This window comes from Myxine glutinosa, chromosome 10, assembly GCF_964187855.1.
Source record: "Myxine glutinosa chromosome 10, kmMyxGlut1.1, whole genome shotgun sequence".
NCBI classification, from domain to species: Eukaryota; Metazoa; Chordata; class Myxini; order Myxiniformes; family Myxinidae; genus Myxine; species Myxine glutinosa.
The window spans coordinates 74,025,076-74,041,279 of NC_136270.1; the positions used below are offsets into that span (position 1 = coordinate 74,025,076).

The 16,204-nt window shown below is 40.8% G+C and overlaps 2 protein-coding genes across 3 annotated transcripts in view; one reads left to right on the forward strand and one right to left on the reverse strand.

The window, feature by feature from the left end:
* The window catches only part of MOB4 (MOB family member 4, phocein), a 456,882-nt gene that overhangs the window by 331,856 nt on the left and 108,822 nt on the right, over positions 1-16,204 (reverse strand). The gene's annotated exons all lie outside the window — the stretch shown is intronic.
* LSS (lanosterol synthase) overlaps positions 1-16,204 on the forward strand; it is a 94,580-nt gene that overhangs the window by 48,351 nt on the left and 30,025 nt on the right. For both annotated transcript variants that reach the window (XM_068126743.2, XM_068126744.2), the window contains 6 exons: positions 310-366; positions 568-639; positions 736-786; positions 5,045-5,194; positions 11,185-11,281; positions 11,632-11,737. In XM_068126743.2, coding sequence (XP_067982844.2) covers positions 310-366; positions 568-639; positions 736-786; positions 5,045-5,194; positions 11,185-11,281; positions 11,632-11,737 — 533 coding nt within the window. The remainder of the gene's footprint in view (positions 1-309; positions 367-567; positions 640-735; positions 787-5,044; positions 5,195-11,184; positions 11,282-11,631; positions 11,738-16,204) is intronic.

A 16,204-nucleotide genomic window follows, 5' to 3' on the forward strand; every position in this document is an offset into this window, starting at 1 on the left:
AAAATTCCATATTAAATGCCAAGTCTGTATATATCTTCCTTGGCCTTTTTGTTCAGGGAGTCCTCAGGATACTGAACATGCAACCAGGACTAATTAGGTTATAAAGGAAGGCAAGAGAAGGAGGGGGAGGAAAGTCTTGTGCCACAAACCCTGCCATGACATTCTTACCCCACCATAGTCTGTTTCCTTCTCTACTACTCAGACAGCTTTTCATGAGAGCTTGCGGAGACTATGAAAGCAGAGTATGCATGCATCTTTCTGGAGGTGGACAGTGGGATTGATGTATGCTTGTACATATGCTGGGTGCAGGGCACGAATGGCTCCCAGCTTTGGGACTCAGCATTGGCTGTGCAGGCTTTTCTGGAGGTAAAAACATAACGATGCACAGTATAAATACACATCGTGTATTGATTAAAACAGAGGTAAATACCAGTCAATTTGTGCTATTTCCTTTTTCATGTACAGGAAGTTGAGTTTATATGACAGTATGTATTTTGTGAAATGAAAAACAATTACATGATCAAGTTAAAACGAGCTAGATGACTCCAATGGTCTCGTGCATCACAGGCAGGTGCAATGAATTACGCAGAATTTTCACACTGCTTGAGCCGCTCATGCAATTTCCTGCACAACACACAGGTGAGGAATGCATCACATGTAAACTGTCTGACTAACACGTATAGTTAAGACCTGTTTTTGGAGATAAAGTGCTGAATCCTCATTTGTCATTTTTAGGTTTCAGAAAATCCTGTGGAATACAAGAAATATTACCGACAAATGAACAAGGTAGTAATTGCTTGCTGTTCGTTCCAGGAGGCCCTTGTGGTGCTATCGTAAAAACCTAGCTTCACACATTGGGTGTTACCAATTCCATGGTGTCATGAGCATTACTGAAACCATGCACATCTATAATTATTGATATATAATCGTTTACAAACACTAGTGCTCCCACTTTGGTTTGTTTTTTTCTCTACAAAAGAAGAGCGAGGCTCATGGAAGAGCAAGGCTGAACTGGCAGTGACGTCGTGGGGGGGGGGGGGGGGGGGGGGAGGACAACAAATGGGCACAATTGGCGATGGAATGAACGAGCAGGAAAATAATAGAGACAGATAGAGATGGTATCCTGGTGGAAAGAGTGGGAAAGAACGGCCTCCAGAAGGCAGCTACGTAGATAGGAAAAACAAGGATTGAAGGAGTTGAGGTGTGCGCAGTAAGTCTGGATTTTAGAAATTTAACCAGGAATGGGGCTCCTGAAAGAAGGAATGCATCCTGGAGATGCTGGGGAGGGTCAGAGTACTGAGAGCAGATAGGCAATATCAAATAATAGGCTATAAAGAATGGAGAGACCAACAACATATCTACAATGTGAGAGCAACTTACCTTTGCTTCAGCCTCATTGTGGGAGATACCAATAATGTCAAGAGCTTTAAATTCCAAAAAATCTAAGAGAGACGGATGTGATGCTGGTGTGCCAGCCCATAGGGGAAAGCAATACTCCATTCAGCCTTGTACTCTGTCAGTAGCTCTGATTTTTCAAGGGAAGACTTAGATTGACTGAGGATGTCCACTCTCGACTGGCTTTGAGGCCAGCTTTGTTATGTGGTTGGCCTAGGAGACACCATGGCTGATAGCAAGGCCTAGATGTTCAACAAATTGAACCTCTTCTAATGTCTGACCATGGAAATTGGTGGTTTTGTTTGATCCTTCCGGGACGAGAGGGTGAGACAGAGATTTAGCAGGATTGAAGGACATGGACCCATTTATCAGACTAGCATAATAATAATAATAATAACTAGAACTGCGAGCAGTATTGATCGGCTTCCAAGCATGTGACTGACGTCATAGTTTGCAAAAAAAAATAGATTCCGGGTTCGTCGATCATACGTATGAAGTTTTGGATTGAACCATTGAGGGGTTCTGGAGATATCGTTTTTCAAATATTTTTCCTTAAATCCAATATTGCCGCCATACCATGTGACTGATGATGTAATCGTTTGCAAAATTAAATTCTCATGTGTAGTCGATCATACATGTGAAGTTTCGGATTAATCCGTTCAGCGGTTCTGGAGAAGAAGATGTTTAAAGATTATGACATCATAGCAATGCCAGCCAATATATCAAAATTGCAAAAACAAAATTTGTCATGACAAAGATTTTGTCTAAGGCTACAACCATACACTGTGTCATATGGCTGTCTGCAACGGTGTTTTCAGTACGGTAGGTACAAAAAAGTCCGACAACTAGAATAATAATAATAATAATAATGATAATAATAATAATAATAATAAACAGAGGGGCAATACCCCTGGTGCTCACCTGGGAGAATAAATAGTACACTGCACTGAATAATGGTATTTTAAACCAATTGCAATGCTTGCTAGAAGACAGGGCAGCATGTAGAATCATACTAACATAATCATAAGACTTTAAACAAACAAACAAAAAATACCTATTTTGGGGGGCAAATCCACCCCCCCTCCCACCCAGTGTACATCCTCAGACCCCATTTTTTCCAATGCCTTGAACAAACATTGGTACATCACGAATGATGAAGGTTGAAGTGAAGTGTCATCAAAATTGTGTGTGTAGGTTCTGAGAAAAAAGCAAATACCTATTTTGGGGGGCAAGTGCCCACATAGACCACCTTAGACCTTAGACCCTGATCTGAAAAATACCTATTTTGGGGGTTCAAACCTGGATCCACTTTGAGCCCTTAAACCCCGATGTTTTTTTTTTTTTTTTTTTTTTTTTTAATGCTGTGAACAAACTTTAGTCACAACACAACAAATATCATTTGTGCCAAATTTGGTCGCAATCCCATCAGCGGTTTCGGAGAAGAGGTTTCAAGTGTTTACTGACTGACGGACGGACGCCGCGCCATTGCATAAGCTCCCCTAAACTTCGTTCCAGGTGAGCTAAAAAACAAGAATTCTAACAGGGACAATAGGTCTTCCAAGCAATTCTTTTGCTTGGAAGCCTAATAATAATAATAATAATAATAATAATAATTTCAAGTAAACTGCCATCGTGGCCAAAAGCTAAATTAAGGTGAGCTTTACAATCATTCATTCTACAAACAAAACCAATAGCATAGGAGAGTAAAATAGCAGGTTATAACAATAATGACTGCACTGTGGTCACAACCTGCGACACAAAATATGTATTTTTCACCTCCTCTGTCCACTCAGCTTCCTCAAACTTGCTTGTTGAAGGTATTGTTGAAATCTCTCATCCTTGCTTGTTGAAGGTACAATTCATCTCCGAGGGTCTTCATGGTTTGGTTCAATTTCGATTACGAATCTGCCGGCAACTGGATCTGGTTTCAGGCAATAAATAATGATACAAAAAAACAACCTTACAGCTCAGCTTCCATTTTCTAATCTGTCTCATTAACCTTATCCCCTAGGTCTGTGTTTCCATGTAAATGAATAAGATTAGATAAATAAGAAGTTTCATAATTATTCCAAACAGGGGATTTCTTTTATATTTGTTACCTCAGTGTTGGTGTGTGTGTGTGTGTGTGTGTGTGTGTGTGTGTGTGTGTGTGTGTGTGTGTGTGTGTGTGTGTGTGTCTTCCGTTCTCCCACTCTCTCTGTTGTAATAAGCATTTTATTCATAAAAACCTGTAGGTGGACATTCGGGGTACAGGACTTCCATTGAGCACAAGCGAATTGCCTTTAAATTGTGTGTGTGGGATAGGGATGTTGTTCAGTGTGATGTGTGGTGCAGCGCTATGCTCCTTGGTGTAATTTGTTAGAAGAGTGACTCGTGATTTTGAAGGGGATGCTTTTAGTGTGTTGATAGTGAAATGTTGATAGTGATAGAAAAATGGCCTCTAAAGGTGGTTATTATATATAGTTATATAGTGAGCCAGGTTTGTAGGGTGCTGAGGAAGGGTCGAGGTTGTGCTGTGGCGGTGTTGATGTTGCTATGACTAGAGGTGATGGTTATTTTGTCTGCATATAAGGCTAATTGTATGTTATTGGGTGGTTGCGAAATGTCATGCATGAACGGATTAAAGAGTGTGGTGGAGAGGAATGAGCCTTGAGGAACTCCATTCGGAAAGTATCGTGTGCGTGATGACTTGCCTTTAGAAATTACGACTGATTGTCTGCATGATAGGTAGTTGGCCAGCCAGCGTTGGGTGGTGTTGTGTTTGGTGTTGTTGTGCGTGTTTGTGTTGAGTATTTTGTTTGTGAGTAAGAGCTTTGGGAGTGTGTCAAATGCTTTGCTGATGTCTACTGTGGTGAGATTAGTGTCTTTTGGTGGTTTTCTATTGTTAAAGCCTTCAGAGATGTTTTGTGTGAGGTTTGTGAGGGAGTGGTCGTGGGTGGTTTGGTCCGAATCCATGTTGGGTGTGTGAGAGAGGGATGTGAGGGTTTGTGAGTGCAAGTATAAGGTGTTTTGTAATTTTGGAAGGTGTGCAAAGTAATGTGATCGGTCTGTAGGAGGCTGATTTGGTGGGATCTATGTTTGGTTTAAGGAGGGTAATGATTTTGCCGAGTTTCCAAATTTTGGGAATTATTGAGTGTTGGTAGGATAAATTGCTCATATTTGTGAGGGCTGATATGCCGTGTGGTCCAAGGAGTTTTACATGTAAATTGGAGACGTGCTCAAATGTGTTTATTGGTTAGCTGTCTAAATGAGGTCTCACAGGTAGACAGTGGTTAACGTAAACATACTAGATTAGTTATCAGTAGTTTCCTGAGACTCCATTGTGTGGTAAACTTGCGGATTCTTAATGCATATTATTATGGTAACCAGTGTATATTTATTCGCATGAGGCACTATCAATTTTCAATACAAATGAATTCATGATATCAATGGTTAATGAGATAAGGCTAACCCCCGCTCTAGCGGGGAAAAATGGCCTTAAAACGATCATTCATTCATTCATTCATTCAATGGTTAATGAAATAAAGTAGTTATAATTGACTCTTGCTTTATGATTAACTGTTATTGTTAACCAATTGTTAACAATACAAGTACATATAGTGTGTAAGTAATGTTTAATTTAAATGTGTTTGGATGGCTTCTTTTCCAGGGTGGATTTCCATTCAGTACCAGGGACTGCGGTTGGATTGTAGCCGACTGTACCGCGGAGGGCCTGAAAGCCGCAATACTTCTGCGGACACATTGTCCGAGTCTCATGCGCCACATCACACACGAGCGGTTAAAACAGGCTGTGGATGTGGTAAGAGGACTGCATTGGTGTACAAGCCCTACATAGATTTTCATCTTACTATAATTCACCAAATGTCCGTCCGTCTGTCTGTCCGTTCGAAGGTACCGTAAAAACTGCTGAACCGATCGCAACGATATTTTGAGTGGGTAATCCTGGGATCTCCAGGCGTAAAATAGGGTGTTTAGTTTTTCCAATTTCAGCTTTAGTCTCCAGCATTCTCAGGTTTGGACTCCCGCATAACATTCGCGTTCGCATAACGTTCATTGCAACGATGTTTTCATTGTGACGATGTTGTTTTCCCGGGTGCTGCACAAACGGCTGCTCCGATCGCTGCACGGCTGCACCGATCGGACTCGGTGACGTCGGACAAAGACCTTTTATAAGGACACGGGTTGAATCCCTGCTTGAGAGAATTCTATCCCCCTCGCCGCCATCACGGCCGTCTCTCCAACTCACAATCCCACGAGATATGCGGAAGGGACGACCCAAAACCAATATAAACATCATTAAACATCATTCGTATATAAACATCATTAAAAGTAAATAATGACCTCGGCCGAAGTTCAAACGACGTTTAATCTCCACATGAGAGAATTCCACATAGCTATTTGGGCTGTGTATACACTAACAGATCATGATCACTATTTGAAACACGATGGAATAATATTTACCGATATGAACAGTGATGTGGCTTTTATTGAAATTCTACAAATACCGTTCAGATTTTGATGATTTGCGTGTGATATGATTTAACGGATGTTTATATAGATCGTTTAAAATAAAATAAAAACCTTCAATTTCTGATATTTTGCCTTTTCAATTGGGCCTCACAATTGAAGCCGGGTACCGTTGGGCGGGTACCGTTGCTAGTAATTAAAAAAACAATCAAAAACATTTACCATTACCCTAATAAACATGCTAATTTTGAGTGAAAATATCTTTTGGAAACTAGTGAGATGTTTCCTAACTAATTCATAATTTATGCAAAACCAAAAAATGTCTGAAGAAAATGTTTATTTATTGTAAGAGTTTAATTTCTACACAGGTTCTATTTATCGTGTTTTTTTTATTCCTTAGTTTTTATTTATTTAATCTGAGCTGGTTTCATTTGTGAAGCTGTGAGTAGGATAGGAGGTGTAGGTGATGTCAATAGGTAGTATGGATCCTTGATTATTGGTATGAATATACATATGTGATTCGTCAATAAAATAATCATCATATTATGAAGGAGCTGTGCATGTATGTATGTGTGGATGGACTGCTTTTGCCCCATTGGTTGGACAGCTGGCCTGATTCCACCCACTATTATAACCTTTTAAAAAATCATACATCTGCCATTTTGTGAAAATGTATAGGCCGTGGCCCTCTGATGGCAGCTCATGGCTCGGTGCAATTGGAACTGGAACGGCACTTGGTAGAGAGCATACCTCCACCAGGCTGAACAGTTTATGTTTTGTATCCCACTTATACAGTCACGTGAAAAAGTAAGTACACCCCATGTAAAGTTTTGAATTTTTCAACATATTTCAACATACAGCTATTTGATCTTCATTTCAACAATATTGATAGATAAAGGTGATATAATAAAACAAATATCATGAAACATTTACATTTTTAGTCCATTGTATGATTTAAATAAACATAAATGCAAATTTCGCATGTGGAAAAAGTAAGTACACCCCTACATTTATCACTACTTCAAATACCTAAAATTAGAATCAGGTGCACCAGCTCAGGTGCAAATGATTAGAACATCATTAGAGAGGATCTTGGAGGAACCTGTCTTATTTAAACCTCAGACATTTAGTTTGGTTTGCTCTTTGTTGTTGAAGTGTGCGGCATCACCATGCCTAGATCAAAAGAGCTCTCTGAGGCCTTCAGAAAGAAGGTTATAGATGCCTACGAGTCTGGGAAGGGATTTAAAAAGATCTCCAAACAATTTGAAATCAATCATTCGACTGTCCGGAAGATCATCTCCAAGTGGAGAAGATTCCAAACAACTGCCAACTTGTTCAGGCCAGGCCGCCCCAGCAAGTTCAGCCCGAGAGAAGACCGCAAGATGCTGAAAGAAGTCACGAAGAACCCCAGAATGTCATCGCGGGACCTACAGGTAGCTCTTGCCACTGTTGATGTCAAAGTGCACGAGTCTACCATTAGAAAGAGGCTGCACAAATTTGATCTGCATGGGAGGTGTGCCAGGAGGAAACCTTTGCTGTCCAGAAAGAACATCAGGGCAAGACTAAAGTTTGCCAATGAACACCGAGGCAAAGACCAGCACTTCTGGAACAATGTGCTCTGGACAGATGTCAAAGGTAGAGCTATTTCTGGAACAAAGTGCTCTGGACAGATGAGTCAAAGGTAGAGCTATTTGGCCACAGTACCAGAAGACATGTTTGGCGAAAACCAAAGACAGCATTTGACCACAAGAACCTGATAGCAACTGTAAAGCATGGTGGTGGAAATATTATGGTTTGGGGCAGCTTTGCTGCATCAGGGCCTGGGCAGCTCACCATCATAGAATCCACTATGAATTCTTCATTGTACCAGAGGTGCTTGAGGATAATGTGAGGCCATCTGTCGGAAAGTTGAAGCTCAACCGAAGGTGGACCTTGCAACATGACAATGACCCTAAACATACCAGTAAATCCACCAAGGAATGGCTGAAGAGAAAGAAATGGAGGGTTCTGGAATGGCCAAGTCAAAGCCCGGATCTAAATCCCATCGAGATGTTGTGGGGGGATTTGAAACGAGCTGTGCATGCAAGAAACCCCTCAAACATCGCACAGCTGAAAGAATTCTGCATGGAGGAGTGGGCAAAAATTTCTCCCAGTCGATGTCAGAGACTGTTAGACAGTTATAAGAAACGCCTACTTGAGGTTGTTTCTGCCAAAGGGGGCAATACCACCTATTAGAGCCAAGGGTGTACTTACTTTTTCCACATGCGAAATTTGCATTTATGTTTATTTAAATTATACAATGGACTACAAAATGTAAATGTTTCATGATATTTGTTATATTATATCACCTTTATCTATCAATATTGTTGAAATGAAGATCAAATAGCTGTATGTTGAAATATGTTGAAAAAGTCAAAACTTTACATGGGGTGTACTTACTTTTTCACGTGACTGTATGTATGCACATAATCAGTAGGCATGTTTTTGCTTCATGTATGTACCCCGGGTTATTGTACACCGCTCCTTTCCTCTGCCATCTCCAGGCGCTGCATGACGTCATTGCCGGGCACCGAAGGGGGCCCGGCAATGACGCGTGCTGAAAGGGAGTACTCGGTTTTCACTCCGGTTTCTTTCTTTGTTTGTTTGTTTGATTGTTTTTTTGTTTGTTTGTCCGGGTGATATCTCAGCCATCCTTTGAGCTAGGAAGCTGAAATTTGGGCACAATAGTGAGTAAGTGCGTTTGGCAAAAACTGTGCTTTTGTTTTTTGTTTAATTAATTAATTGATTAGTTATTTAATTATTATCGATTAATAAAGTACTTATTTATTTCCTTTCTCGTCCAGACATTATCTCAGGTACCTTTTGAGTTAGGAAGCTGATATTTGGACATGACAATGACCAAGTGATTTGTCTGTGAAGGCTATTTTTGATTTATTGATTAATCAATTAATCGATTAATTATTTAATTATTCAATTCATGACTTAATTAATTGATATTTTTAAAGTTACAGATACGGATGAAACAGTGGTGGTTAAGGTGTTCTATTAGCCAATTGATTAATAATTTAATCATTTTATGATTACTATTTATTTATTTTCGTTTATGATGAATTGCGAAAGATGATGGGAATAGAGCCTGTGATTGATGCTGTGAAGAGGAACAGGTTGAGATGGTTTGGTCATGTGTTGAGGAAGGATGAAAGTGACTGGTTGAGAAGAGTGATGGAAATGAATGTAGAAGGAAGTAGAGGATGTGGAAGACCGAGAAAGACTTGGCTGAAGATGGTGGAAGAAGAAATGCGGGCAAGGGGGTTAACAAGGAGAGATGCAGAAAATAGGGCAAAATGGAGAAGATTGTCATGGGGACCGCAAGGCTAACCCCCGCTCTAGCAGGGGAAATGGCCTTAAAATGCATGTTGTTGTTGTTGTATTTATTTATTTTCGTTATTAATCACTTATTTATTTTCTTTCTCATCTGGGCAATATCTCAGGCACCTTTTGAACTAGGAAGCTGATATTCGGACACAACAGTGACCAAGTGATGTGGCTAGAAAGGATATTTTGGATTTATTGATTAATCAATTAATCGATTAATTATTTCTTGATTAATCAAATTTTTTTTTTCAATTAATGACTTATTGAATTCATTTTCAAAAAGTTACAGCTTCCGATGAAACACTGGTGGTTTAGGTAAGCTATTAGCCAATTGATTAAGAAAATATTTTATGATCATTGTTTTTTTATTTTAATTATGCAATTAATCAATTATTTTACACCTCTCCCTCCCACTACCATCTCTATGAGCTGCACGGCAGTATTGCCAGGCGCCGGAGGATATTCATTTATTTGGCATGGGGGTGGTGTACTTTGAATGTATCTACTTGTTTTTATTATTTTTGGAAGTGATTACGGCAGTGGTCTGTGGCTTATACACTGCCCAAATAAAGGGATGAGCAATTTGTTTCTTAAATGAGCAAATTACCGTAATTTTGGTTTTATCCCGAGCTTGCAAGGTTAATTAGTGTGAAAATACAGAAGGGTCGTTCGTCATAAGCATTAGGCATGTTTTTGCTACATGCATGTTATGTGGGTTGCAGCGATGATCTATTGTCCCTACACCACCCAAATAAAGTGATGCGCAAATGAACGTATTTTTCGGCTTTAGTCAGAGTTTTCAATGCTGAATAGTGTGAATATATGAAAAGGGTCGCCCTGTAGCGGTTACCGCTGGGTGTACACAATCGCCTTGCACCTGCCAGGACGCGGCCAGGTCGCAATCGCCATGCCGGGCTCGTCCGGACGGGCCCAGACGCGCCTCTCCCGGGCATGCCCGCTCTCGCCTTTCCAGGGCTCGCCCAGAGCGTCCGGGCATGCCCGCTCTCGCCTTTCCAGGGCTCGCCCAGAGCGTCCGGGCATGCCCGCTCTCGCCTTTCCAGGGCTCGTCCAGGACGCCCGGGCATGCCCGCTCTCGCCTTTCCAGGGTTCGCCCAGAGCGTCCGGGCATGCCCGCTCTCGCCTTTCCAGGGCTCGTCCAGGACGCCCGGGCATGCCCGCTCTCGACTTGCCAGGCCTCGTCCAGCATGCCCGGGCAGGTCCAGACTCGCCTTTCCAGGACTCGCCCTTGATACCCGGGCATGCCCGGTCTCGCTTTTCCCGGGCAAACGCTCCGGCATAAATGTGTATATATATTGCTGCCCGATAAACGGGCTTTTCAGAGTACCCGAGTTTGATACGTGCAATAAAGCAACTCGGACGAATTTCCGTCTTTGGTCGCGTCAATTCTTTCGACTCGCGTTGGAGCACAGCTCCTTCAGCCCTTCACTTTGACGGGCTTTTGTAGAGTACCGTACTTGTATTAATAATAGAGTTGTTTTACAAAAACGTAAATGTCGGAGTCGGCTATTAGGCCCATGAAGGCTTGTGCCATGAATGATAACTTATGGTTGTTTGTCCATGTTCTCTCCTTTTTATATGCTTAGCATTGAGCAAGGAAGCAGCACGTACCATTTTATTTTTCGTGTTTGTTATGACTGGGCCGGGGTTGGGTTCGACCAACTGACTTCTCCGGTTTGGCACGGACGCTCTATCACCATTACACTGTCGAGTCTCGATAAAGGATGCAGACAATTCCAAATGAAATAGACATTCTTTCTATTGTCATTTAAGCAAAAAGACAAAAACTGTGTTTTCATTTGATTATGTTATTACTATTGGTAACAACATTGAGTTTGACTCTATTATAATCAATCAAGTTTTATTCTGTGATCTCATTGATCAGAGTGGGGTTTTTGGTCTTCTTAAAGTGGTATGGCCTTTTGACAGCTCCTAAGTATGAGAAACCCCGATGGTGGCTTTGCCACGTATGAAACCAAGCGAGGTGGTTGGCTGCTTGAACTGCTGAACCCCTCTGAGGTGTTTGGTAAGTGATGGTTGCACCCTCTCACTTTGTCCGTCTGCCCCCACTAACATCGTCCCTGGCAAATAAACATAATTTTTTCCCCACTGTTTTCAAACAACCATAACAATCTGGGGCTGAATAATAATCCAAACCGTGATCACCCATTTCTTGCAAATCCAAATCCTTTTGACCTGCTCGAGTCCTGATAAATGTACTTTGTGTCATTTGTTTTTGTCTCAAATGGCAACTTAAACTCGAGTCTTTACCTCTCCCCACAGCTGAACTGAAGTTTAATGATCAGGACAATTGTAGCCATTTTTCTCAACACCTGCAACAATAGCTGATAGAGTAAGTCCATTTGTTCTGCACAGGTGACATCATGATAGACTATACATACGTGGAGTGCACCTCTGCTGCAATGCAGGCCCTCAAGCTCTGGAAAGAAAACTTTCCCGAGTATCGTTCTACTGCCATCTCGTGAGTGCCTCATTGGAAGAGTGTGTGTGTAATTACACAGCATCAAGGAATATCTTTACTTTGTGTTGGGGTGGGTGGATGCTACGACATGGAGGAATGAGATGGGATGACATTATACTCATTGTCAGAACAATGTTACCTTGCAGTGTTAGTGGTGAGAGTGGCACAGGTTTAAGTATCATGATCTACTTTGGTTTTATTAAAATGATGAGAATATGTCCCTGGCAGTGAAGGTAAGCAAGATCCCCCACCCATTGTTTTCCCTTATGAATCGCAAGCTGCCGGGAACCTATCACCCCATTTCCCATTGAAACAATGCCCCCACATTCGCGGATTTTGTGGTATTTTCCAGGAATGCATCCCCCGCGAATGTCTAGGTCCGATAGTACATTGACCAAATGTACCAAGGAGGATAGATAAATACACAGGTGAACAATTTGCCCCACTCTCCTCGAAATTATGTGAAAGGTCACTGGAGAAAATGTTATAAATGACTGTGAATGCCTCTTCCCACTATAAATTTCTGAACTAGCTCAAGCTGGAACTAAATTCCACGTTTCTCAGAGGAAACCTGAACTGGGATGTTTTGAAAAGTTTGGAGGAGCGATTTTGCTGTTTTAGAACAGCTTGTGCATGTTTCTGGTGAGTTAACATAAATTAAAAAAATATTTGGCCTCAACTAATAAAGAACTTGCTGGGGAAGACACCCATAAGTAGTGTATATATGTTGCTTCTGGGACACTCTCATTTTCCCATTGACTTACATGTTAATTTTTCCCCTCCCTCATTGCCCCTAAACACCTCTATTTCTCTCACCCTGTTCTTTACGAACCTTCTAACCTTTTGACATGTTATCCTTATTCATTAGACCACTTAAACAATGGTCCTTCTGTGTGAACCTGTGATCCTTCTGACCTTATGGACCTTTTAACCTTTTACTCTTAATATCATCTGGTGAATCATCTTTGACCCACTCAAACAACGACCCTACAAATATTTGTTTATGTGTGGGAAATAATTTAATTCTCCTACAACTCTCCTCACCATCTAATACATTAACAAAAAATATGTTTGAGTTTGGTTCTTTATTAAGATATTTTAACTGAGCTGAGATAAAATGGTAAACCTCCCTCAATGTTCTTGTTTGAGCGCCTCCAGTGCCACACACTTTTTGGTAGGCTCTGCCCACCTTTTGTTAAGCTCCGTCCACTTTTTGGTAAACCCCGCCCACTTTTGGTAAGCCACGCCCACCTTTTACTAAGCCCCGCCCACTTTTTTGTTAGGTCACGCCCACTTTTTGCTATGTCCCGCCCACTTTTGCTACGCTCCGCCCACTTTTGCTAAGTCCCACCCACTTTATAAACTCTTCAGCATTGTATGATTTCCAGGTAATACATTACATCATTTTCAGGGAATTTCCATCACATCATTTCCAGTTAAGACACGCCCAGGGAATTTCCACAGGAAATGACACACACCCAGCCCTTCTTATAAAAGGCACCGACCACACAGGCTTTTTCAAACACGCTTTCTGCTTCACTTGAGAATGGACTCCTATGCCGAAATGGAATGGGATAACTTTGCTATTCCTTGGAGTCCTACTACCTGTGTAGAACTCAACCTTCAGATTGATGAACTGGACTCGAACCTCTTATCAATGGAGGTAAGTTTGTTTATTTATTTATTTATTTATTTAATTTTTTTTTTTTTTTTTTTTTTTTAGATGAGACTCATGTAAGAGTTAACAAAGTTTATTTTAATATTCATAGAGCTTGATTTATACAAATAAAAATATTGTATTAAATTAATACATTGTTATTTTCTTTCACAGGAAATTGTATCTGAGATACGAAATGAAAATTCTGCTTTTAACACAACTTGGGATGAAGTTATTTTTTTGTTTGAAGACATTTTGAACAACCAAGACCCCCAGAACGAGTTCTACCTTGATGACCCAGCCAAAGAGTTATACCTTGGAGATCCACAAAATCCTGAAAAAGAGTTTTACCATGATGATACTTGTTGTGAGTTATCAAAACAAAACCCACTGAACAAGTTCTACCTTGATGAGCCAGAATACAAGTCATACATTGGAGACCCACAAATTTCTGAAAATTGGGAAAGGGGAGTTCTCCCTGATGGTCCGCAGTTATACTATGTGAGACACATCATAGAAACCCTAAAAAATTGTGAAATGGGAATTCTCCCTGATGGTCCGCAGTTATACTATGTGAGACACATCATAGAAACCCTAAAAAATTGGGCAAGGAGAGTTCTCCCTGATGGTCCGCAGTTATACTATGTGAGACACATCATAGAAACCCTAAAAAATTGGGAAACGGGAATTCTCCCTGATGGTCCGCAGTTATACTATGTGAGACACATCATAGAAACCCTAAAAAATTGGGCAAGGAGAGTTCTCCCTGATGGTCCGCAGTTATACTATGTGAGACACATCATAGAAACCCTAAAAAATTGGGAAACGGGAATTCTCCCTGATGGTCCGCAGTTATACTATGTGAGACACATCATAGAAACCCTAAAAAATTGGGCAAGGAGAGTTCTCCCTGATGGTCCGCAGTTATACTATGTGAGACACATCATAGAAACCCTAAAAAATTGGGAAAGGGAAGTTTTCCCTGATGGTCCGCAGTTATACTATGTGAGACTTATCACGGAAACCCCAAATATTTCTGAAAATTGTGGTTCTACCTTGGGGACTTGGAAAGATGGTTATATTTTTGGAGACTCGGAATGGGGGTTTTGTTTTGATGACTCGGAATGTGATACCTATCTTGGAGGCTCAACAGGAATGTGGTTATACCTTGGGAACTTGGAAAGTTGGTTTTATTTTGGAGACTCTACCTGTGGGGTCCATCTTGGAGACTCTTTGGATTCTAAAGCAATGAACAATGTTCTTTGTTTAATGACGCTTGATTTAAGCAATATCAAGAAAGTTCGAGGAAGAAAATGCTGGAAAATTCTTTCTTCCCATTTCTACTTCTTCAAACTTGAAAGCCTTGAAAGACAGAATTGGAAGAAGAGGAAAAAAAAAAAAATGAAATACATATTTTTTAAAAAGAAGAAAAAAAAGATTATGTTAGGGTTTGGGTGGGATTTTGAATGTGAGGGTTAGGGATGGGGTTGGGTTAGGGATGGGGTTGGGTTAGGGTTGGGATTTTGAATGTGAGGGTTGGGGTTGGGTTAGGGATGGGATTGGGTTAGGGTTGGGATTTTGAATGTGAGGGTTAGGGATGGGTTGGGGTTGGGTTAGGGATGGGGTTGGGTTAGGGTTGGGATTTTGAATGTGAGGGTTAGGGATGGGGTTGGGTTAGGGATGGGGTTGGGTTAGGGATGGGGTTGGGTTAGGGATGGGGTTGGGTTAGGGATTGGGTTGGGTTAGGGATGGGGTTGGGTTAGGAATGGGTTGGGTTAGGGATGGGGTTGGGTTAGGGATGGGTTTGGGTTAGGGATGGGTTTGGGTTAGGGATGGGTTTGGGTTAGGGATGGGGTTGGGTTAGGGTTTGTATATTATTATGACTCACTCACACATACACAAAAGTTAAGCCCCAACTGGAAAGTTGAGGGATTCTGTGTTTGGGGTTCACAGATTTAAAAACGTATCCCCATTATACACACACAAAAGTTAAGCCCCAACTGAAAAGTTGTGGGATTCTGTGTTTGGGGTTCACAGATTTAAAAACGTATCCCCATTATACACACTCAAAAGTTAAGCCCCAACTGAAAAGTTGTGGGATTCTGTGTTTGGGGTTCACAGATTTAAAAACGTATCCCCATTATACACACACAAAAGTCAAGCCCCAACTGAAAAGTTGTGGGATTCTGTGTTTGGGGTTCACAGATTTAAAAACGTATCCCCATTATACACACTCAAAAGTTAAGCCCCAACTGAAAAGTTGTGGGATTCTGTGTTTGGGGTTCACAGATTTAAAAACGTATCCCCATTATACACACACAAAAGTCAAGCCCCAACTGAAAAGTTGTGGGATTCTGTGTTTGGGGTTCACAGATTTAAAAACGTATCCCCATTATACACACACAAAAGTTAAGCCCCAACTAAAAAGTTGTGGGATTCTGTGTTTGGGGTTCACAGATTTAAAAACGTATCCCCATTACATTTTATTTATTTATTTATTATTTTCAAGGGTATTATCTGCTTACTTGTGTTTTTTGTAATTCTTGTGAGTAAAATGAACCCAAGATTTCTTCTCCATTTAAATCATATAATTTGTAGGTCCAAGGGACTGTATCCATTACATCAACGATTTTAAATAATTCATTAGTCCATCTCTTTGTATAACCTTTCTCAAAATGGCTTTTCCATTTGTATATTCTTACAATATCACCAACTTTAAACTTGGGCTTTCTCAAATTAATCTCCTTTTCATATTCTAATTTTGTAAATGTTTCTGATGGTTTTGATTTTGTTGATGAATGAACTGTATT